General features: G+C 48.0%; 2 protein-coding genes across 7 annotated transcripts in view; one reads left to right on the top strand and one right to left on the bottom strand.

Annotated features, from left to right (window-relative positions):
* The window catches only part of TBC1D5 (TBC1 domain family member 5), a 541587-nt gene extending 530457 nt beyond the window's left edge, over window positions 1–11130 (top strand). For all 6 annotated transcript variants that reach the window (XM_067737391.1, XM_067737392.1, XM_067737390.1 and 3 more), the window contains 3 exons: window positions 1801–1880; window positions 2688–2822; window positions 7304–11130. In XM_067737391.1, coding sequence (XP_067593492.1) covers window positions 1801–1880; window positions 2688–2822; window positions 7304–7600 — 512 coding nt within the window. In that variant the 3' untranslated portion in view covers window positions 7601–11130. The remainder of the gene's footprint in view (window positions 1–1800; window positions 1881–2687; window positions 2823–7303) is intronic.
* PLCL2 (phospholipase C like 2) overlaps window positions 9806–23582 on the bottom strand; it is a 192384-nt gene continuing 178607 nt past the window's right edge. Inside the window, exon 6 of the mRNA XM_067737389.1 lies at window positions 9806–10640. Within this exon, the coding sequence (XP_067593490.1) occupies window positions 10461–10640 (180 nt within the window). The 3' untranslated portion in view covers window positions 9806–10460. The remainder of the gene's footprint in view (window positions 10641–23582) is intronic.

A 23582-nucleotide genomic window follows, 5' to 3' on the forward strand; every position in this document is an offset into this window, starting at 1 on the left:
TCGTTAATGTCCTGTTGAGTGGATTTTATGATGGGTTTTTTGTTGTTGTTGTTGTTTTAATTGAGAGAGAACAAATTGTTACAGGCTTTTAAGGAAACCAGAAACATTCCCTCTCTAATTATATCTATTATTCCATTCCCATTCATCTTGCTCTCTTGTTCTGAAGCAGGCCTTTCTGTTAGCCAGAGGCTGCAGTCGCATTTTCTGAATAAGTTAAGGCTGCTGTTTTTCTGCTGCCGCCTGTAAGAGGACTTGTCAGTGTGGTCCCGAGATTTATTCTCAGCGAAGGTTCTAATCAACTGGCTGCACTCGTGTGGATAGTACCAGTCTTCGCCTTGCCCCTTGCTGGAACTACTTTTTGGAAGTATTGAGGATAGCAGTGTTCTGCAGCGCAGGTTCCAAGGATGTTTTTCCATGTTTGTTCAGTCGGTCGGTCAGTCAATACTTACCGTGCACCTGAAATGCGCCAGCCATTCTGCTGAGGGCTGGGGGTGTAGTCCTGAACCAGACCCTACTGGGGGTGATGGACCACAGATAAGCCAGCAGACGCCTGTGCTAACGTCGGGTGTGACAGGGCTTATTGTCGAGGCAGTAGAAGAGCTGGTGGTGGGAGACCAGAGGGTGGCCTGGGCCGCTTGGCTCTGCTCCAAGGAGGCCGCAGGGGAGCCGAGGGTGGACCCCTGAGGGGAGCGGGTCGGCAGGGCTCTGGGGACAGAGCCTCCAGGCCCCGGGGCAGGCAGGATGCTGGCCCCGCCTCTCCCGCCGCGGGCCGCGGGGCCGGGCACAGAGCAGAGGAGCCCTGCGCAGAGACTGGGCCAGCTTGGTGGAGTGAATGACTGAGAACATGGCTTGTGAGGCCTTGTAAGTAGGGTATTGTTAAGGGCCAGGAAATAAGGAAGCAGGTGTTAACGGAGGGTGAGCCTGCCTACTGCAGCGATTCTCAATGTGGTGCTTGGATGGTATCTTTGTAAAAATGTGTTTCAATTCCCCGCCCCCCCCCCCACCCCCGAACACAGTCTCCTGCGTAGCGCTGGGGAGGGGGCTTCCATTCCTGCACTCCCCCGAGAATCCCCTCCTCGGAAGCCACAGTCCCCAGCAGGACTGGGTGCATCCCTCAGGCACGCGGTGGGGAAGGCCGAGGTCCCCTGCTTGCTGAAGCCCTTGGTGGTCAGCTCAGCTTGGCGAGTCCTCAGATCAGGTCTGGCTGAAGGCCTCTCCAGCAGAGGCCACGCCTCCTGCAGGGCATAGGGAAGCAGCTCCCATGAAGACCCTGGGTTAGGTGTTGCTGACTCCGTGAGCTTGTTCTTTTATTTTTAACATTATGTTGAATTGACAACATACCGTACTGTTGACATTTTTTAAAGATGGTGTCTTTAATGTACGTCACCTGGGAGGACCTGGTCTTTATTTAGCGAGCGGGGTGAGGTAACAGCATTGAACTCTGAGAAGTGTAGGAAGCCCAGCGGAAACACCTCCTCCCAGCCGCTGGATGAACGCTCCACGCTGTTCACCACGTCTTAGGTCAGCAAGCGCGCCCTGGGCCCTCTGGAGGAGTAAGACACATCTGTCACCATGAGAGCACATCCGTGGGATGTTGGGGGAGGCTGTGTGTACCAGGCTCGGTGCCCCCGCGCTGTGCCCTGCACCTGCCCCATCTCTAGATGGGCAGAGCGTCCTTGGTGGGAAGAGTTGCTGTGAAACTTGGCAGAAGCCTTCCCCAGCTTGTCTGAAGTGATGGTGTGACAGCAGATAAGTTACACCCAGGCCACTAGTTACAAAATGTCATTCTTCTATTTTCAGTAAATATTCAAGAAGTGATACTACAAGAAAATTTGGAAAAAGAAGATCAAATTCTGGTTTCCCTGGCAGGACTAAAGCAGGTATGTCCATTGCTCTGACTTTGTGTCACACAGGCCACCCTTACAGTGCCTGTTGGGGAGGTCACCAGGGCACGGGTACCGTGACATCAGAGCAAGTGTCCCCTGGCCCTGCGTCTCCTCCCAGACAGAACCCTCCTGACTCTACCTGCTCACGGCCCTGCTCCGCCCAGCAATTACGTCTGACCAGCCTGCAGCCCAGACTGGTTTCTCATTTCCCACCCCTGCCCCTTCCTCTTAGCAAAGCTGTTCCGTTTGCTCCTTATCGAAGCTGCTGTGGTGTGTGTGGTCCAGCTCAAGTCCAGTCACTCATCACGAATGTCCCGGGAGCACAAGGCATAAACGACCACCTCCTATAACAGGCCTCAGCCCCTCAAGGGCCGCAGTGACTCGACCCTTGAAGGACCGAATGGAACAGAAATGTCAGTGAAGAGACGCGGCCTGCGTTATTGGCCCCCAACTGGGGTGGGTGGGCCCCTTCAGAGGCTGAGGGCTGTTCCGTGGAGCCGGGTGTGAGGGCACGCGGTGCTTCCTGCTCTCGGATAACCACCAAGGGCGTGACAGCCCGTCTGCACCTGTGAGAACCTGGCCATTCAGGCTGTGGCGTCTTCCTTGGTCATTCATAAGTCAGCGGTTTTGATATAGAGCTGGATTTTTTTCTCCTGTTCTTTCTGATGGTCATAAATTCATATCCACACTATAAAAGAACCGTCAATGACAAGTCTGATTCAGATGTATTCGAGGTTTAGCTGACATTTAAAACCAAACTCATTCATCTTTCTCATGGATTTTCTTCTTCTTTGAAAACAGATCAAAGACATTCTAAAAGGTTCCCTGCGTTTCAACCAGAGCCAGCTGGAAGCCGAGGAGAACGAGCAGATCACCATCTCAGACGACCACTACTGCTCCAGCGGCCAGGGTCACCTGCCCAGGGCCACCAAGCAGGTACAGGCGCCTGAGAACACTGTCACATCAGCCTGAGAAGGAAGGGGGGGGAGGGATGCACACACATTCAAACTATGGATAACACGAGCCCACCAAAGCTACTTCACGTGACCATGTGTGAAGTTCAACTGTAAAATACAGGTGACCTAAGCCAGGGGTGATGTACCCAGCTGTGCAAGTTGTGTACTCCAGTGCCCTGGGCAGTGCCCTTCAGCATAGACTAGCGTCTCCTGGAGTTGTGCAGTGCACAGCCTACACACCTGTACGCAGCAGCTTCGACCTGAGCCTCCTGCCAGTCCCACCGTGCGGTGTTAGAAAGCTGGATCTCTGCCTCAGTTATTGGTCAGTTGCCTTCAGCCGATGCCTCCATTCCCCTTTAGCACAAGAAGTGCTGTCCATGCTTTCCTAATGCTGTCTTGAGTGTACTTCACTGGCCTGGAACCTTTTTGGCCTTCAGGGGGAAGGACTTCTCAATGTCCATCCTCTAAGCCACATAGGTCAGCAATTTTTTTCTGTAAAGGGCCAGAGAGTAAATACTTTAGGATTTTCAGGCCACATGTGGTCTCTGTCACATATCTGTTTTCAGAGCACTCTTCCAGAAGAGAGCCCTGTGTGGTCCGTTTCACCCAGCTTTAGAGGGGAATTTTCAGAGAGCATTTTGAGTCTGCATTTTAAAGCCACATGAATCCAACAGTAACATTGCAAGCTTGCCTCGGTTAGTTCCTCCAGATTCCCCTTCCATGCCCAGATGTTTAATTTTCAATAATTAGTTATTTATTCACATATTATTGAGCTCAGGCCCACCCCCCGACCATTTTTATTCGACAATTTTATTTTAAAATTTGGCGTGATATTTTTTTTAGTTGAATGTCTAAAAATACCACAGAAAAAGAGCTTTGAAGAACACTAACAAATTTGCTAATTGAAAACGTCTTGAGTATACTTTGTAATCGTCCTTCCCAGTTTTCAGATTTGTAAGAACCTACCAGTTGCCAGCGCAGCCCCGGTGGACCCAGTGCAGCCTCCACATGAGCTGGCCGTGAGCCGGGAAGGGCAGTGCCGTGTGATAGGCCCTCGTTCCCGCAGAGAACTGGGCTCACCCCACCTTGGAGCAGAGGACTCGGTCCCCCTGCCAGTGCCCCTCCCCACCAGGGACTTAAAAGGGCTCTTCTGGGCTTCCCTGGTGGTGCAGTGGTTGAGAGTCCGCCTGCCGATGCAGGGGACATGGGTTCGTGCCCCGGTCCAGGAAGATACCACATGCCACGGAGCGGCTGGGCCCGTGAGCCACGGCCGCTGAGCCTGCGCGTCCGGAGCCTGTGCTCCGCAACGGGAGAGGCCACAGCAGTGAGAGGCCCGCGTACCAAAAACACACACACACACACACACACACACAAAACAAAACATAAAAGGGCTCTTCCTTTGTGGCAGTGCACGCACCCCACTCCCCCCTGGGAAGCTGGTAGAGATGTGGCTCTTCTTTCCCTCTGATTACACATCTTCTCTCGAGCTCTGCCAACAGCAGAGGGGAAATTGTGTTCTTTTTTTCTCTTTTTAAATTAGTTTATTTTTGGCTGTGTTGGGTCTTCATTGCTGCGCGCGGGCTTTCTCTAGTTGCGGTGAGCGGGGGGTACTCTTTGTTGCGGTGCGCGGGCTTCTCATTGCGGTGGCTTCTCTTGTTGCGGAGCACGGGCTCCAGGCGCGCGGGCTTCGGTAGTTGTGGCTCGCGGGCTCTAGAGCGCAGGCTCAGTAGTTGTGGCGCACGGGCTTAGTTGCTCCGTGGCATGTGGGATCTTCCCGGACCAGGGATGGAACCCGTGTCCCCTGCACTGGCAGGCGGATTCTTAACCATGGCACCACCAGGGAAGTCCTGGAAATTGTATTCTGCAGGGTGAAAAGAGCCTCATTCAGTCCCTCCCTTCCACAGTCTGTCCTTCACACACTCCTTTGTGAATCTTTGGGAGGTTTTGGATGAACTTCACTCAAATCCACCACAGCAGAAGGAGGGACTTGGAGGACCCTTGATTCATCAGTCCATCAGCCCGTATCACCTGCCTCCCTGGTCTTTGGTCCCATATTTTTATCTGTGGTCCAGAACTGCGGGGGGCTAATGCAGTAGCCACTAGCCACAGGTGTCTACTTAAAATTCAATTTAACTTCATCAGGATCAAAGAGAATTCAAAGTTAATTCAGTTCCTCAGTCACACTAGGTGCCTCTCCAGCGCTCAGTATCCTCATGTGAGTAGGGCTGCCTGCCTGGACAGCACAGAGAGGGGACATTTCATCAGCGTGCGCGGACCATTCCTGTTGAACGGCACCTGCTTCCACTGCGATCCTAAATCAATCTGAGCAACAGGAGTGGTGGGCTGGCAGGGCGGGGAAGGTGGCCGTGCTGGCCAGCTGTAGGCAGGACTGACATGTTGAGAAACTTTTTATATCGTGTGACACACGCCTGTGTTTGGCAGAAAGAGAAGACCGACCTGGGAAATTACAAAGTTTCTGTAAAGGATAGAAACGGCACCAGGTAGTAGCTGAGATTCCTATGGAAATCCAGAGAAAAAGCTTACTTGGGTCTAGAAAAAAAATTCTAGGTGGGAATCCAGAAGAATGGGGTGTTTTCATCTGCTTGTGATGTCGGCCAAGTCTCCAGGCCTCTGACCTGGGCTTCAGTTCTTGGTTCGTAAGATAATGGTGCAGTGGGGTAAGAAGAAAAGATGGTTGCAGAAGCCCTGGCAGTTCTAACGTGCCTTGTCTGGGCCAGTCATGGCTTTATCCGGAAACTGGGGGGAGGGCGGCGTCACTCACCGTTTATAACTTGACTCCACTGCTTTTCCAGAAACAAGCCAGATAATTAGTGATGGTAGGAACCATCTTTCCTTCTAGTCACAGGCTAAAACACGTTACAGGTGTTTCTCCTCTTCAAGTCCTGCCCATGTCCTCACCGTATGCTGAAGGCGGATAGGTTATCTTGGCATTTCTGCAGTAGAGAGACGGCTCTGAAAATAGGACTGTCCTTGCTCTGTTGTCAACCTCAGATAAGCTCCTGAGTGGGGTGGGAGGTCAAGGTTCTCGCGGCTTATAGCTCAGCACAGCAGTCACATGAACAAAGCACCTGCAGTCTGGGGGTGGGAGGCCAAAGCCAAGGCCTGACGTGCACCCGCGGACATGGACGTGGGGGGACACCCTCCCCTGAGGCCCCCTGGCCCTGACCACCTCACAGAGGGCAGTAACGGGATGAGAAAGGGCCATCTGTCTCACCAAACTGCCCTAGTGCCATTAGGGATCACATCCCCTTCTACTGCAGGGCCATGTGCTGCACGTCTCTTCCGTTTTGTAAGAATTGCTGTGTTGACAGGCTATAAACAGCTTTACAACTTGAGGCCTGCTGTGTCTCAGCACTGGCATCTTTAATGCCATTCTGTTCCTGTTCTCCGATTAAATCTCTCAAAAGTAGGCGAATTGTCAGAGGGGGAGACACCTGAGCCATTATTTATCCACTGGCCCGCATGTCACTCAGGAGAACATGAAATTCAGAGGGGGCCTGTCAGCCACACCCAGATTCCCTGAGGAGTGTTGCGGACTCTCTGTCCAGGCTCTGCCCATAGCCCAAAGGTGGTCTTGGCCATGCTGGAGCCAGAGGTCCCCGGGGGGCTCTGTACCCCTCCTTAGACCTCAGGCCCTGCCCCAATGCCCCCCCACCCCTCGGGGAGAGTAGGCGGGCGGGGCAGGCAGCAGGTGTGGCCACTACATTGGCTTAGTTGGCCGTGGGCAAGGGCTCTTCCTGCCAGGCTGGAACATCCCTGGTCAGACTGGGGCTTTACTTTCATCCCAGGGCTGGCAGGAGCTTCTCTGATCTTAACCCAAAACCTTGACCAGTGTCCTTGGATGTCAGCTGTTTTTGTTGGAAACAAAACACATAATTACTCAGAAAGAAAGGAAAATAATTGTAGAGTAAAGCCATTGCGTCTCTATACTTTTTGCAAAGGACCACTACGGGTTTCTGTGTCTGTAGAAGCTCCCAGGCCCCTGCATTGTCCTGAGAGACCGCCGGCGCTCAGCCAGGATGAGCCGGCTGTGAGATGTGAGGAGATGGAACACATTGGGCTCCCCCTGCAGCCCCCTTGCAGGCGGTAGTAGCATCACTGCAGATGGGGGGTGGGGGGCACACTGGGGAGCCAGCCTGGGGCCTCATAACCATCTGGGCGCGTCACTCACTGCGTGGCGGCCACACCCGAGGGCGGGGGCGAGGACGGACACGCTGTCCTCACCCCACGCCCCCTCACATGGGAAAGCTGGCGCCCCAGGAGGAGGGTGATGAGCAGGGCAGGGCCGCGGGCCGTGTGCTCCGCTCCCCAGGCCCACAGCTCCCATCAGAGGGGCCTCCCTGCGTCTTTCCGGGGGGACCGTGGGGCCCCCAACCTGCTCCGCATCTCACCGTCTCACCGGTTCTTCCCTCCCCCCCCTGTGCTCTGACTCCTTCCCAGGCCCCTTCAGCAGCGCCGCCGGGGCGCAGGGAGAAAGGCGACATGGACGACTTCATCCTCGTCTCCAAAGACGACGAAGGGGGCAGCGCCAGGGCGCCCCCGGTCGGCCAGGCTCAGGCCCCGCGGCCCCTCCGGAGCTCGGCCCAGCGCGCCCCGGTGTTCTCAGACCCGCTGACCGGCCCGGCCTCGGCCTCGGCCTCGTCCGGCAGCCCCAGCTCCAGCCCCAGCCCCGACGATGACAGCAGCGGCAACAGCAAGGACTCGGGCTTCACCATCGTGAGCCCCCTGGACCTCTGACCGCCGCCCGGCCACCCCCGCAGCCCCGTGAAGACGCCTCTGAAACCCAGCCTCTTCCCAGCGCGCACGTGGCCTTGGTGCAGCCCTTTAAACCTGCGGAGAGAAGCAGGGGGCCCGCTGAGCACGCAGACCTTCCCCAAAATGTAGACAGCTTTTCCCTGTAGCTCACCCGGCCCCGCCAGTAAGGTCCCCAGCATCACACTCACTGTCCAAAAAGACCAAACCACAGCTAGAATCACTTGCTCTGTCCTCTCCTCGCCAGCAAAGAAGGTGTGGCCACACCATCCGGTGTATCTAGAAGGAAGAAGTGGGTTTCAAATCTTCCCTCCCCCGGAGCATCAGGCATAGGAAAACTGATTTCAAGAAAACACGCTCTCTGGAAATCTATATCTCAACCTATTTCATACTTCATTCCTCCCTTGGGAAGCCATACAGTAGAGGCCAGGCGCAGCCCAAGGGACTAGAACTAGTGGAGCCCAGGGCTGGACGAAACCTCCCAGATAGTTACAGGGTCTAAACTTAGGAATCATATTTACCTGCCAGCCGGTTCCAGTTTTTTTCATTTGTTAAAGAATACATTTCTAAACCTCAGACCACATCAACTCTGGCCAACACTGCCCCTCCTTAAACAATTGTAATTCATCCTTTAGAATCTTTCACAGTCAGAAAAGAGGGTCACTTAGCCACGAATAAGCCATGACTGTGTGCTCTGCTGATTTTGGTCACCGTCTTGAAGGAGACAGTGCTCCCTGGAGTGGGATCTAGACAAGGAGGAGAAACACTGCGACTTGGGGAACAACTCCCCAGCAAGTGCGCCTGCTTTCTTCCTTTGCTTGGCTTATCCCTTTGAAGAGAGGGGTCAAACGAAGGCTGACTTTCTTAGCATGGAAACAAACATGGAGCAAACCCTGGGCTGGGTCACTCCCCTGACAGACTTTGTGACCTCGGGCACCGCATTTTATTGCTTTTGTCTGCAACATCTGCATCTGGGAAAGGACACATCAGGTGGAATGATCTCATAGACCCCTTCGGTTTTGAAGTCTGCTGATTCTAAAAGCCTATATGAACCCTAGCCAATGACAGGTGCCTTGGTCTCAGAGTCATTTAAGTCACATATTAGATACGATCTGCCATTACTATAAATGTAGCAATTTTTTTCAATTTTATAATATTTTAAGTCATTTTTTTATGATTTCTGGATTGTCACTGAATATTGCGATTTACTTGCCAGCTAAGTTCAAGGATTGCTAGCCATAATCTAAATTACACATCATTATTTTATTTCTCAGTCTACAAATCTACTTTTAATTCTTTACTATTTTCTACATATTTTTGTTTTTGTTTTTGTTTTCCGACGTAGAGTTAATTTCAGAGCTAAGAGCCTAAGCTGCTGGCTGGTTGCTGGCTGGTGTGAGCAGGAAACCACACTATTATTCAAGTAACAGAGACGTTTAATTATTTTCTGACTGGAATGACACTGAGTGAAGACCAGTGGAGAGGTATACCTTAATTTAAGCACACGATCAGCAGGCAAATGACAAGAACTGGAAAAAGGAATTGTTTTATAAAAGGATATTTCAGGGTCTGGGCATAAATAAATTCAATATATCAGCCTGACCACCTCCCTAACTGTGAGGAAGTAATGAGGTGCCAAGTTGGGGATTCCACAGAGTTATCTGGCTTACCTGAGTCACTGAAAAGAATATGGACAAATGGAAAAGCGGCTATCGAAGGTTTAGAAAGCTTTTACCCTTCCAAAATGTGAGCGCAGTTTGGTTTGGGAGGAGCAGTAATTAGGCTTCAGTGTCCAGCAGGTTTTCTAAACTAGCATGAAGTTTCACTGATTGGGACAATAAAGTCTTGGATTAAAGACTCAGCTGGCCAGTGGAGCATGGCACCTGCTCCAGCCCCTTCACCTGCCCCTGGCTTACTGTCTGCACCATGTCCAGGCTCACTCCCCTACGGCAGGAATCAACAGGCTGAGAAGGGGGACGCAGTGTGGGTTGTTTTACAGACAGCTGCCACTATGTAAAGTCATGGCTGCTGTATGTACTAAGAGCAAAATGTCAAGCCAGACAAGCAACTTATATTTGACAAAGCTGTTCACCAAGTAACTGGCCACTCTTCTTAAGAGTAGAATATCTTGAACTGGAAGTGTTTAAAAAGTTAAACTTTCGTTAAATTCACGTACTGTTATTGGAGAAATATCATAAAATACCTTTTTAATGTGACCACTACTTAACACAATGAAAAACTATGTCCAGTGTGTTGCTTCCAGGTTGGTTGCCTTTACAGTGTGTACCCAGCAGGTGTCTCCAGCCAGGAGTGTCCGTCCAGCTGCAGTGCCCTTGAACCTAGTGGCTGTCCAAGTTCAAGACTACTTACATTCTCCTTTGTAACCATGGCTCAGCAGGCACGCCTCCAAAAACATCTGGAACCCAGAGACCCCAGCAATCATACATAAGTAAAACTTGTAGATTGTTTTTCCCCAGTAAATACTAATTAGACCATACAGTCCATCTGCGTCTTAAGACACTGTTTTCAGTTAGGAAAATGTCGTCTGTTTCTCGCTGGAACTAGAGTGGCTAGTCTGTTCACACTGGAACTGAGTTATGATCTCTTTGTACACAAATATAGCATATTTGGGCCAGGAAGAGAATTTCTTGTTAAAGAGTTTATTTGCCTCCACACGCAGGGTTGCTACATACATTCACAGTTTTAATAGACGGCAATTAGCTATTCCAGTTGTGCTTTAAAATCCCCAATATTATTTTTCATTAGTGAGTGCAAAGCAAATGTCCCATCTGGCTACAATTGGTCCTAGAGTTATAAATTCTGTAATCATCTCTAGAAGGTGCCCTCATTCTCCAGTTTCATCGTTTGCTTTTTCGGGTATGACTTCAAGGCTCCGGCGCGGCTTCTGGACGTCGGTGTTTTCTGTGCCTGGTTTATTGAGTCCACAGGAGACAGCCGCATAGTGGATCTGCTTCAGGTTCTCCACGGTCTCGTTCTTGGCGTACTTCAAGAGATCCGCTTGTCCCTGTGATAAAACATGCAGCTAGTTAGACATTGAGAGATGAGACATGACTTGTGGTTACAGTTTGACAATATAGGTCTTCCACTGAAATAGAAATATTTTGCTTCCGCAAGAGGGCATATTTATTTCTGACCAGCACCGAATCCAAATAGGTCAATTTTAACAAAAAAACAAGTTTGTTTTCCCGGTTCCCAACACCAGACTCCAAGAGTGTGCTGCCTTTTCAGTCCTTTCCGTTTTCTGGGTACTTTATGTTTACATACGTGGAATCAAGCAGGCAGGGCTCTTGATGAATGTCCAGGGTGATCTGCCCGCCACTCACCTGGGGTTGGGGCAGAGAGGCTGGAGCAGCCAGGAGAGGAATGACCATTGGCAGATGCAAAAATACCAGAGCCAGTGACCAGCCATTGTCAACACTTGGCCAATCAACAAACACTGTCTGACCACAAAAGATGTCCTAGTTGTTAATACATTAAAAATATTTCAAATCACATCTGTTAGTGTTGTGCAGTTTTTGAATCCAAAATTAATCACAATTCAGTGCTCTTACTGAGCTGAAACAGTAGGGATTCTGCATTTCAGTGAATTTTGTCAAAGCTTTCTTGCCAAAATATCAGAGAAAAACAGTCGCCTTCCTTCTGAGGTGAGTGGCCACAGAAACTCTCCTGCCCTCGGCCACCACCGTGCAGTGGCCACGTGGCCGAGAGCTAGAGAGCAAAGGGCCAGCAGACACCTTTCTTCCCGATACACACAGTGGAGGCAAGAGAAAGAAGCGGACACTCACACCACTTTGGGAGTCTGAAAGAGGCACAAAAGTGTCAAATATTTTTTGTTTTCATGCAAATCGGAATGCAAGTTATGAGTGGTCGGACCTCAGCACGTCTGGGGCCCACGAGGACTTCCGGGCTGTTCTGGAGCCGAAGTCCCCAATCCAGGAGGGCTCACCTGGGTGTCTGCTCAGGGGCACAGCAGACTTTGCCTTCACTAATGTAACCGCCTTCCCGGGACAGGCCCTTCCCCCATCTCCTCTGCTTTAGCTCCTCCCTGAAGCACCCAGGTAACAGCATCTGGTGCACAGGTCCTGAGTTGTTTCACAGATGTGAAAACCCCTCACCAAACGGAAGGTGTTAACTACTTGATGACCCTGAGCACACAGCCCCCAGGCCTCCTGGAGCCTAAGCACTGATCATGTTAACTCCTGTGACACCACCCTGTTACCTCTCCATCAGCCAATCAGAGAACTGTGCATGAGCTGATCACATACCCTGTGACCCCCTTCCCTCACCTGGCCTTTAAAGATGCTTTGCTGAAACCTTTCGGGGAGTTCAGGGTTTTGGGGGCACAAGCCACCCTTCTACTTGCGTGACCCTACAATAAACCTTTCTCTGCTCCAAACTCCAACGTTTTGGTATTGTTTGGCCTCACTGCGTCGGGCACACAAACGCGTTTGCTAGCAATTTTGGTGAGCCAGCCGAGTCTGTGCATGTGACAGGTCGACCCCAGCCAGAGGCAGCCCCTTCCCTGAGGCCCAGCAGCTGCCACAGTACACTTCGCTCTGCGGATCTCGGATCTCGGAGGGACTATCCCTGACAGGTGCTGGCCACCCCTCGGCACAAGGCTGTTCGGAACCGAGAAACGTCCAGAGCTGTGGTCCACATTCAGTGTCGCCTGGGGGGTAAGTCGCTCCAGCTTGCGCAGGCTGGGCTCGTATGTGATGACACCAGGGTATCCTTTTTTTTTTTTTTTTTAACTTAGAAAGTATTTATTGAAAGAATGTTGATATATATAAAATTAAAAAACATTTCAAAATTCCATCAGGTTGTTTTTTTTTTTTTTTAAACATTACAACTACATCTTTCTTTTGCGGAACACGGGCCTCTCACTGTTGTGGCCTCTCCTGTTGCGGAGCACAGGCTCCGGACACGCAGGCTCAGCGACCATGGCTCAGGGGCCTAGCCGCTCCGCGGCATGTGGGATCTTCCCGGACCGAGGCACGAACCCGTGTCCCCTGCATCGGCAGGCGGACTCTCAACCACTGCGCCCCCAGGGAAGCCCTACATCTTTACTAGACCATCTCTACTTCTTTTCAGGGTATCCTTCTCTATTGTGTTGGTTTTGCCTGTGGTGGAGCATTGGTTGGGATTTTTCCCTTTTTTGAACTAGCCTTGGTCATTTATTCAGCTTCATCTCTGATGGGACATTGGCTGGGTTTCTCCCGTTTTGTGGCTAGGGACCTATGACCCTGAGAGACCCATTTGAACCGCTGTTTGCTTGATATCTGATAACACCAACCGTGAATAATTAGGTATAGATGATCAGAGCTCTGTTCCATCTTATAGTCCCCTGGGGTATTTTTGCAAAACTTGGAGATCTTTAGCTATGCTCCCATAAATGAAAGAAAATATATTTTTTGAAACATTGTGTGGCCTCAGTACTCCCTGAGATCTGTCGAACAATGGCCCCTAACGGCTCAGCTATTGTATCAGAGTGGGTCTTTTGCAATTGCTTATATCTTGGAGGGCTGGGGGTGGGGGGGGTGGGGGGGTGGGGGGGGTGGATGTATGTGAATGAGTGTCTCTGTACCTGAGTCCAAATCCTATTCTTTCTTCCTCGTTTTGCTGAAAATGAGGTTTGTGAATGTGAGCAGATGATATACATTATCGTCTATTAGTGTCATTTGTTTGTTTAAACTTCACTGGATATTTGGGAACTGGAAAAAAAGAAAGTTCAAAAATAGCCCAAGATGGCTGGGTTTTATGTAAGTAGTTAGAAGAGAAATTTGCATTTCTTTTCCTGTGCCTTTGAGATGTAAATGATCTCTCCAGATATTTGGTAACGTGAAATTTTAGAGTTGTGCTAAATTAAGTTAAATGATGGAAGTTCATCTGGTTGTTTCTAGATAGGAGAATTAAGGGGCAAAATAATATGGATATAGAAAGTGATGGAAGGTTTGTAGAAAAGGAACTCTAAGAGTTTGTGCATGGTCAGGATAGACTAAGTTTAGACTGAATTTAACTTAAGTAAATGAAATTTATTATTAAAAGTAAGCTGGTGCAAGACTAGATTTTTTTCTCTCACTGGTAAGAGGACAAAGTTTTCCTGGAATGCTGCCATTGATACCAGATTGAGTTTCTGTGCCTTTCAGTGATCTGTATTTGCTTTTGAGATCTCTTCTCATTTTGGTAAAGGAATAAGTATTGTCTCACAATGACCTATGATCTTATTTGACCAAGTGTTTTGAAACTTTTTGACAAACTTCCCAAATATCAAATTTTAATTAATTAAAAAATTTTGACCTCCAGCTAACTTTGGGATGCTTTGGCGAGCCCCCAAGGCATCTCAGAGAAAAATATTAAACTAACTAGGATTGTTTAGTATGTTAAATTACATGGGAAGCATTGTCAAATGACTGATAAGCCTCCTCAGATTATACGGTATGGATAAATGTTTTTAATATAGACATTCTAGAAATTATAGAAAGCTTCTGAAATTTGGATATGTCCTGGTATAATGTTATAATTTTAGTTGATATCTTAAAATGTTGGGGAGGAACCAACATGGCAGAATAGAAGGACGTGGAGCTCACCTCCTCCCACAAACACATCAAAAATACATCCACGTGTGGAACAATTCTCACAGAGTACCTACTGAACACTGGCACAAGATATCAGACACCCAGAAGTGTCTAGAAATATCTCCTCATAACTGGATAGGATGAAAGATTTTTTAAAAAGGAATAGGGATGGGACCTGTGTCCCTGGGAAGGAGCTGGAAAAGAGGAAAGAGTCCCACACCCTGAGAAGCTCCCTCACCAGCGGGGCTATCAGCTGGGACAGAAAGGGAGCTTCAGAGGCTCGGAGGAGAACACAGCAGTCGGCAGCAGGCAGAAAAGAGAGAGACCAGCACAGAGGAGCCGAGCTACCTCGCAGCACTCCCCAGCCCGAGACACTCACCTGCTGGTATGTGCAGGGGCTGCGTGCTGAACCTCAGGCTTCAGAGGACAGACCCAGGGAGAGGACTAGGGCTGGCCACACGGAGACAGCCTGAAGGGCTGGGGAGTGTGGTACGGGTGGCAACCAGGGGTGTACGTGGAAGAAGCCCGGGCCTGCCATAGAAGCGAAGCACCACTGCTAAGGGGTGAGTGAAGGGAGGGGCGGGGCCTGCCCCTTAGCAGCCTCCTTCTTGGTGCTGCTGCTATGAGCTCTGGGAGCGGGACAGCAGGTGTACTGTGGCTGGGGTGGGTCTGGCCTTAGCCGCTGTGGGCTTGGTGGGAGCACACACGGAGGCAGAGCCTGGGCTGTTTCCAAGGCTCCCACGGCGAGCCCAGGTGCATGACTGCTGTGCTTCTGGTACCCAACTTCAGTGGCCTGGCGTGTTGGGATCTGTGCTGTTGGCTTTGTGAGCACAGTGCCTGAGGGACCCTGGGGCCAACTGCCTGCATTCCCGCAGCGGAGGTGGGGCTAAGGGCAGTGCCGACAACAGTGTACTTTGTGAGCCCAGCCAGGCGACACCACAGAGCACACTCCCCTGTGGACAGCTCTGGCGAAGCAATACTCAGCAGCTCCTCTCCAGAGGGAGTGCTCCAATCCCACCTATCTCACACTGCAGCTCAGAAGCAGATCTGGGGGCTTCTGCTCCAACAACTGTCGCTGATGGGGCAGCGACAGCCATAGAGCAACCCAGTGCAGACTCTGGTCACCACACCACCACCTGTCAAGCACAAACAGTCAGCACACGCTGAGGAAAGAGGTCACAGACATCCATACCAAAAACAGCCCTTGCGCCAAAAATATTAAATGCACACAGGCTATACAGGGACACTCCCACATAAAAGCAGCCCTCCAAGACCACAGTAGACAATTGTTTCTCCTAAACTCACAGAGTAAGAGAAACATAAGTAAGATGAAGAAGCAGAGGAACCACTCCCAATTAAAAGGTCAAGAGAATTCCCCCAAAAGAAGAAACAGACCTCTTCAGTCTAACAGACACTGAGTTCAAAAAGGAGATAATGAAAATATTGAAGAAATGTACAAGGCCTATTGATAGAAATGCAGATTCCTGTAAAAAGGAGGTAGAAAGTATAAAGAGGAACCAAGAGAAATTAGGAAACTCATTCGCCGAGATGAAAGCTGAGCTAAAGGCTATGAATAACAATGAATAATGCAGAAGAACGAATAAATGATCTGGAAGATAGAATAGTGGAAATCACCCAATCAGAACAGCAGACAGAAAGGCAAATTGAAAGAAACAAAAAATGAGAGCAATGTAAGAGACCTATGGGATACTAATATAAAGCATGCCAATCTATGCATAATAGGGATTCCAGAAGGAGAAGAAAGAGAAAGGGGGATTGAAAATGTAATTGAAGAAATTATGGCTGAAAACTTCCCAAACCTAAAGAAGGAAACAGATATCCAGGTACAGGAAGCACAGAGGGTTCCAAACAAGATAAACCCAAACCCAACCTACACCAAGACATACTATAATTAAAATAGCAAAAGTTAAAGACAAAGAGAGGCTTCTGAAGGCAGCAAGAGAAAAACAAAGAAAGACTTAGTTACAAGGGAACCCCCATAAGGCTATCAGCTGATTTCTCTACAGAAACACTGCAGGCCAGAAGGGAGTGACAAGATACATTCAAAATCCTGGACGGGAAAAAATCTGACCTAGAATCTACCAGCAAGATTACCATTTAAAATAGAAAAGGAGAGAAAGAATTTCTCAGATAAGCAAAAACTAAAAGAATACAGCAATACTAAACCTATCCTACAGGAAATATTGAAAGGTCTTTAAATAGAAAAGAAGCAAGAAGCTATAGGAAAGAGAAAATCACAGTTAGAAAGTAAATCACTTAAGCCAGTACACAGGTTAAAATGCTGTATGTCACAACTTCATTAAGCTTCTTTTATTAAAATGTATTTATTTAATTTATTTATTTTTGGCTGCATTGGCTTTGTTGCTGTGCACGGGCTTTCTCTAGTTGTGGTGAGCGGGGGCTACTCTTCGTTGCCGTGCACGGGCTTCTCATTGCAGTGGCTTCTCCTGTTGTGGAGCACGGGCTCTAGGTGCGCGGGCTTCAGTAGTTGTGGCACGTGGGCTCAGTAGTTGTGGCTCGCGGGCTCTAGAGCGCAGTCTCAGTAGTTGTGGCGCACGGGCTTAGTTGCTCCGTGGCATGTGGGATATTCCTGGACCAGGGCTCAAACCCGTGTCGCCTGCATCGGCAGGCGGATTCTTAACCACTGCGCCACCAGGGAAGTCCTCATTAAGCTTCTTTGTCAAAAAACATTATAATCAGATCTCTAACCTTGCCTTTTTAAGTCCTTTATCATTCATAGACAGTTAAGCTGATGCTTTGCAAAATGCTTCATCTCTAAGAAGAGTCACAGAAAGGACTTTTTAACAATCGTCCTGCTAAACTAGATTTTAAAAGTCTAATAGCAACTCTGACTTCATAAAACTGTTAGTAAAAAAGAATTAATTATATAGGACTGAGTAAACTGATGAATATGTTATAATTTTTTGGTTTTAAGGAAACCTTTCCCCTTAAGCTAATTATGACTTACAGCAATTTGGTAGATTTTACCTTTGTAATCACAATTGAAACATTTATTTTTTCTCTCTACCTGATCTCTCCAGATACTGGAAACTCTTAGGTTCCCAGCAGCTTTATCAGGTAAATTAGGAAGGGTACTTCCTAACAGGTACAAAAATCTCGAGGTACTTTGGGGACCTCAAAAAGTGAGGAATTCACCTACATCTGTAAGGCAAAATCTATGAAAAGCCCTTGGCATGGCTTTCCTGGCCCTGAGAGGGCTTTTAAAATTCCAGTCTGAGACTCCTTATGAAAAATTCCCACACAGCCAATTGAAAGGAGCCAATATGATCAATTAACCAGACTCATTTTGCAAACAAACTAATCTTAATTTGGCTGTATTTGATGAAAAATGAGGGTAATATTTAGAGAGAAAGAGATTACATTTCAGTGGATATCGAATTCTGATTCTGTTAATTGAGGTCTGCATTTATTGTCTAAGACTCACTTCCTAGACAGTTCCTTGTTGGCATGCCACATAATTGTAAAGTTTAATTGCATTATTAAGAAGGACACTCTAAGTTTATTTCTGAAACTTATCCCAACCATCTACCTTTGGATAAATATCAGATGCCCCATGACCTGTAGCCAGAGATTATACATACTGGAAGGAGCATTGCTAAAATGTGTCAAGAGACTAATTTAACTTGGGATAAGGCCTTGTCAATTGCCCTACTACAGATCAGAATGGCTCCCAAAAGGAGACTTAAATTAAGCCCCTTTGAAATATTGTATGGTAGGCCATTCCAGGTGTCTGCCCAGGTGGGATAATCTATAAATGCTCTGAAAGAGCTAGCTGTTGCTAATTACATTAAAACTTTGGGCACTATACTAACCTCTGCTCATGAGTTTGCCTCCCACAGGTCTGCCTATCCAACTGAAGTAGCCTTACATCCTTTCTTACCTGGAGACCAAGTCCTCCTTAAAGCCTGGAAAGATAAAGTGCCTGAACATCAGCTGACTGCAAGGTGGACAGGACCACACGTGGTATCACCTACCACAAACTCATCTGTCACGTTAGCCAGAGTAAAGCCATGAATTCATCACACTGGGATTAAAGCAGCACCACTGTCATCAGAAAATGGTCCAACTCCTGAAAGGCCTAGAGAGCAATGGGTTTGTAAACCGTTAGAAGACTTAAGGTTGCTCTTCAAGAAGATAAGTACTGAGATTGCCCTTTCATTATAGCTGGAGAAGGTGAGTCAACTTACTTGTTTAATCTTGTTCACCTGAACAGTACAGGAATCTAGTGTAGTTATGACAGTCAGAAAGTTAAGATGAATAGCTATGTATAGGAACTAGAAACAAAAGCCCAAGTCCAATGACAAATCAGACAACAAACGGGCTAAATAAAGGGTTTCATCAGGTTCAAATAATTGTAGATAAAAAAGGAAAGAGAACTGTACTACTTACTAAAGATTCTAAGGAATATTCCCTGCTGAAAGCTGATCAATTCCATTCCATAATCACCCATCACTGCCCCTGTTCAGCAGGAGGAGCCAGAGCGGTCGTCACCCCTTTCTCACACAATTGTGGAATGGACACTGACAGTGGGGAATTGTAATAGGGAATAACAAATCTGACTCCATATTAGATCCATTTCTTTTACTTTAATCTTTGTATTCTACTGCTTTTGCTACAAGTTAATCATGAAAGGGATGTTGCCTATCGCTTAAAGTATACATAATGGTCCATCTCAGGAAACATTGTCCCCATGCTTGAATGTTAAACCAAAATACCTTTGTTCAGCTCACAGGAAACATCCTGACCCAGTCCACCTGCGAATGGCTGCAGGAAAGAAGAAAGTTAACACATCCCCTCCTGGAGTCTGGCTGAAACCAGGAGATATTTGCGCCAACTTATGACCTTGCTAATAGTACTGGCTATATTATTTGTATATTGCCTGTTTTACAGAATTGTTGTTTCTTGTATTACCAAACACAAGAGCCTCTGATAAAATAATGATGACCAGGAGACTTGAGACAGTTGACCAGATATAAAGTTCTATATAAGATCAATGATTGTAATAGTGCAACTCTAGATATAGGAAGAAGCAACAAGAAGGAATTTTTTCCTAGACCATAACAGAGTAGTAAAACAGGTGGTCCAGAGACTTCTGACTACTGTTAATAAGGCCTAGTCCAGTAATAGCACATTGAGTGGCCTATCAATGAAATCCTCGCCTGAACTACTAATGGGTATTCCTAACATTATGGGATGAAATGATCATGAAATGCTTCCCAAATCATGTTCAAATTTATGACCATGAGGGAGCACTGCCAACTAAAAATTGGCACTTGCCATCTGCCTCTACAAGGATTAAGTCACAAGCCACTCCAGTCACTGACCTTCAACACCCCCTGAAAGGAGGTCAGAGTGGAGATCAGGAATGACGCACTTAGTGCTCTGAGAAAAGCTGACAGAACAGACCTTCAGATAGTTAGATACTTTCAGGAAAAGATTTTATGACCCAAGTTCTTGCATCTCTTCACGTCTAGAAAAGCACCAAAATCATAAACAGTGACATCTGCTTTGGCCATTAAGGAGAAAAATGCATTCGAAAGTCAAAATGGAATAGCTGTGGTTCAGACATCCAAGGTAAAATTGGGTGGCCATTGTGGATGTGAGTTCGAACACACTCCTTTATTGCCAGGAACTTGAATTTTCTGAGCTGTGTCAGACTGATTCTCAAAGCAGTGTCTGCTGGTGACAGGACCCAGTGGGTTCCTCTGTCAAGTTTATGATTAACCTCCTTAACTGAAACTTTATTACTTTTCTTGTCCAACACCTGTTCTCCTCAGGATTGAGAAGTATCAAAGAAAAGGGGGGAACTGTAACCGAGCAGGACCCTATGCGGTCTTCCCAGGGCAGGCCCTTCCTCCATATCCTCTGCTTTAGCTCCTCTCTGAAGTACCTAGAAAACAGTATCTGGTGCACATTTCCTGAGTTGTTTCAAAGATTTGAAACCCCACCCCCCCCACAGCAAATGGAAGATGGAAGATGTTAACTTCTTGATGACCATGAACAGGTAGCCCTCAGGTCTCCTGGAGCCTAAGGACTGACAATGTCAACTGACAATGTTGACCCCTGTGACACTGCCCTGTTACTTCACCATCAACCAATCAGAGAACTGTGCAGGAGCTGGTCACGTACCCTATGACCCCCTTCCCTCACCTGGCCTTTAAATATGCTTTGCTGAATCCCTTTGGGGAGTTCAGGGTTTTGGGGGTATGAGCCACCTGTCTCCTTGCAATAAACCTGCAATAAACCTTTCTCTGCACCAAACTCCGATGTTTTGGTACTGTTTGGCCTCACTGTGTGTTGGGCACACAAACTTGCATTTGCTAGCGCTAACACCTCTGCTCCCCCACAAGATGACACTGACTCTGGGCTAAATGAAAAGGGGTGCCAGGCCCAGACCAAGAAAGACTGTCACCCGCAGTGGGCCTCACACCCACTGCATGCTGGGCCTTGCTCAGCAGCTTGATGTGCAAGCTGTTTATCAAGTTATCTTCCCGTCACCCCACAAGTCTCCACGAGCTGCAGGTCCCCTCAGCACCACTCTGAGTTGACACATGCTGGTCTAGGGTTCCTCTGCCATCTCCCCCGAGCATTTTCTGCAACCAAAAGCCAAGAATTGAACTTGTAAAACCTTAACACAATCTCATGGCCGGAAAACAAAAGCCAGGTTGACGGGAAGTTACAGCTTCTTCACTGTTATTTAACTGGAATATTAATAGTATGTGGTTACAGAGTATTTTTTAGTAAATATTTTGTGGTTAGTAAATATTTAGTACTATTTAGTACTATTTAGTAAATATTTTGTGGTCTTCTGGGTGATGCAAGACTCATATACAAACTGAATACACTTCAATTCAGTATTTCATGCGTATTCAGGATCACAGGCCAAAGGCATAAACCTCCTTTAAGAGGGCTATGGAAACTAATATGTTCTAACTCTTACAGCCACCACTCAAATTCAAACAGAAGGACTGCAAGTGTGGTTAGAGCCCCAAATTTGAAACCACAGAACCTATGATATGTCAGATTAGGCATGTAGGAATGTATACCAGCAAAGCCTACTGGGAACAATAGTCACCATTTATTGAGTGACTACTGTGTGCCAGACACTGAATTAAGCCCTTTACAAAGTTTATTCTCACGACAGTCTCTCAATTCTGCAAGACGGGTGCGATTACCATCCCCATTGTGTAGATGAGGATACAATTTGGAGAGACCCACGGCCTCACCCAAGGCAGAGTCTACATGGCAAATTATACTTAAACACACACAACTTTCTGTGTGTGTTTTGTTTTCTTTCTGGATAAACTAAACCAGGGGCCCAAACTATAGGGAGTTGAGCCCCTGCATGTTACATGTGACACTTTAAAGCCAGCAGAATGGAACAGTGATGACATTTTAAGTGCACTCAGCACCTCACCACTGATGCAGAAAACGCACTCTTCCTGTGATTAAATACAGGAGCAGAAATCTAGATTTCCAGTTTTTGTTGAGTGACAAAAGAGTGGGCAACAGAATGAATGGGAATCTCGACTAGTGGTTCTAAACCGCCACCTACCACACTCTGACAGTGCCCTGCGAGGGGTCCTGGGGGGTAGCTGATGAATTAACCAGAGTCAGGAAGCCCCACCCACCCATGGCTCATCAGGCCTTCATCCCACTGAGGTCTCAATAAACCTTCCACTCAAAGAAGATCCCCCAATCATCGTCACCTAAAGCTAGAGCAACAGGGATGGTGGCACGAGCTTTTCCACAGGAAAAGATTTGTTTTAAATGTTTCACTATTTTTCCTGTTGTGTGCCCACCCCCCTCACGTTGCTTCATGTGTATGAAAGGAGTCAATGTGAACTGAAAACAAATTCACATCACTGCGGCAGGAAGGCTGCCCTCCCTCCCCTGACTCCCACCTCAGCACTTAGAGGTTCATGAGAGGGTCTGAGAGTGTGAGGAACAGCAAGGGGACCTGGGGACACAGCTCCTAACCTCTGCCTTTCTCCTGAGAAACAACTTTATGTTTCGTTCAACACTGATGGAAGGTGAGGACCCCCAGGCAGCCCCAGGGAGAAGGTGTAGGGTCTGAGCTGAGCCTCAGTGGAAGGCAGGAGAGGATTCCAGCAGGTCTAGGAGCTGCAGAGGACACTGTTTTCCACTTGTGACTCCACAGCTCCTGCAGATGATGCCTTTGGGGCCTCACTGTAGGGGCCTGGCTTCTATGTCACAAAGCCCTCTGAGTTCTGACTGTGACCACCCTCCCTGTTATAGACCTGACCTGGGAAGGGAGAGGTGCCCGCCTGCACAGAAGTGGGGTGAGGGTCTCAGGAGCAGCCAGCAGGGTCTCCAGACAGCAGAGGTGAGCCCAGCCAAGCACAAAAGGAGGAGGTCAAGAGATTCCAGGTAGAGGACCAGGGCTGGAGAGGAGGTGGGAGCGAGGGGGTGGGAGATGAGCAGGGCCAGGATGGGGAGCGGGAAGGCTTCTGAAGACACTAGTAAAAATGGCGCCCATGTAAGCACTTTCCTCGCACCATTAATCTTGCAAGCACACCTTTGAAAAATTAAACATTAGCTGAGTAATCACACATTCCACATCAGTGGGATCCAAATGTCTGAGGTTTTACTATGTTTTAAATGGGTCAGAAAGGACAGTCTGCCTAGTGACAAACGCTACTGTAGTTTGATTTTCTGAGCCACTCTGAGGAGTTTTCACACACTAAATAGAGAAATGGCTCTTAGTCAATTAGAGCTTTTTAGGAAAACAGGCAACATAATAGATCACCTATAATAAAAGGAGTAACTAAAGGATATTAGCATCAGTAAAGGAAAGGAGTGGGACACAGACTATAAAAGTAATTTTCAGAAACAAATGTTAGTCTTCAGGTCTTCCAGGTAAGTCTGCACCTCAGGTAAAAACAAAACAAGATTGTCTTACCACAAACCTCTCAGGACTTCCCTGGTAGCACACTGGTTAAGAGTCCACCTGCCAATGCAGGGGACACGGGTTTGAGCCCTGGTCTGGGAAATCCCACATGCCACGGAGCAACTAAGTCCGTGCACCACAACTACTGAACCTGCACTCTAGACCCCACGAGCCACAACTAAGAGTCCGTGTGCCACAACTACTGAAGCCCACGTGCCTTGAGCCCATGCTCCGCAACAAGAGAAGCCTGCACTCGCCACAACTAGAGAAAGCCTGTGTGCAGCAATGAAGACCCAATGCAGCCAAAAATAAATAAATTAAAACAAACAAACAAAAACCTCTCACCAGGCTCATCAAGAAGAGAAGAGAGAGGACCCAAATAAACAAAATAAGAATTGAAAAAGGAGAAGAAACAACC

This window comes from Pseudorca crassidens, chromosome 5 (assembly GCF_039906515.1).
Source record: "Pseudorca crassidens isolate mPseCra1 chromosome 5, mPseCra1.hap1, whole genome shotgun sequence".
Classification (NCBI taxonomy): Eukaryota; Metazoa; Chordata; class Mammalia; order Artiodactyla; family Delphinidae; genus Pseudorca; species Pseudorca crassidens.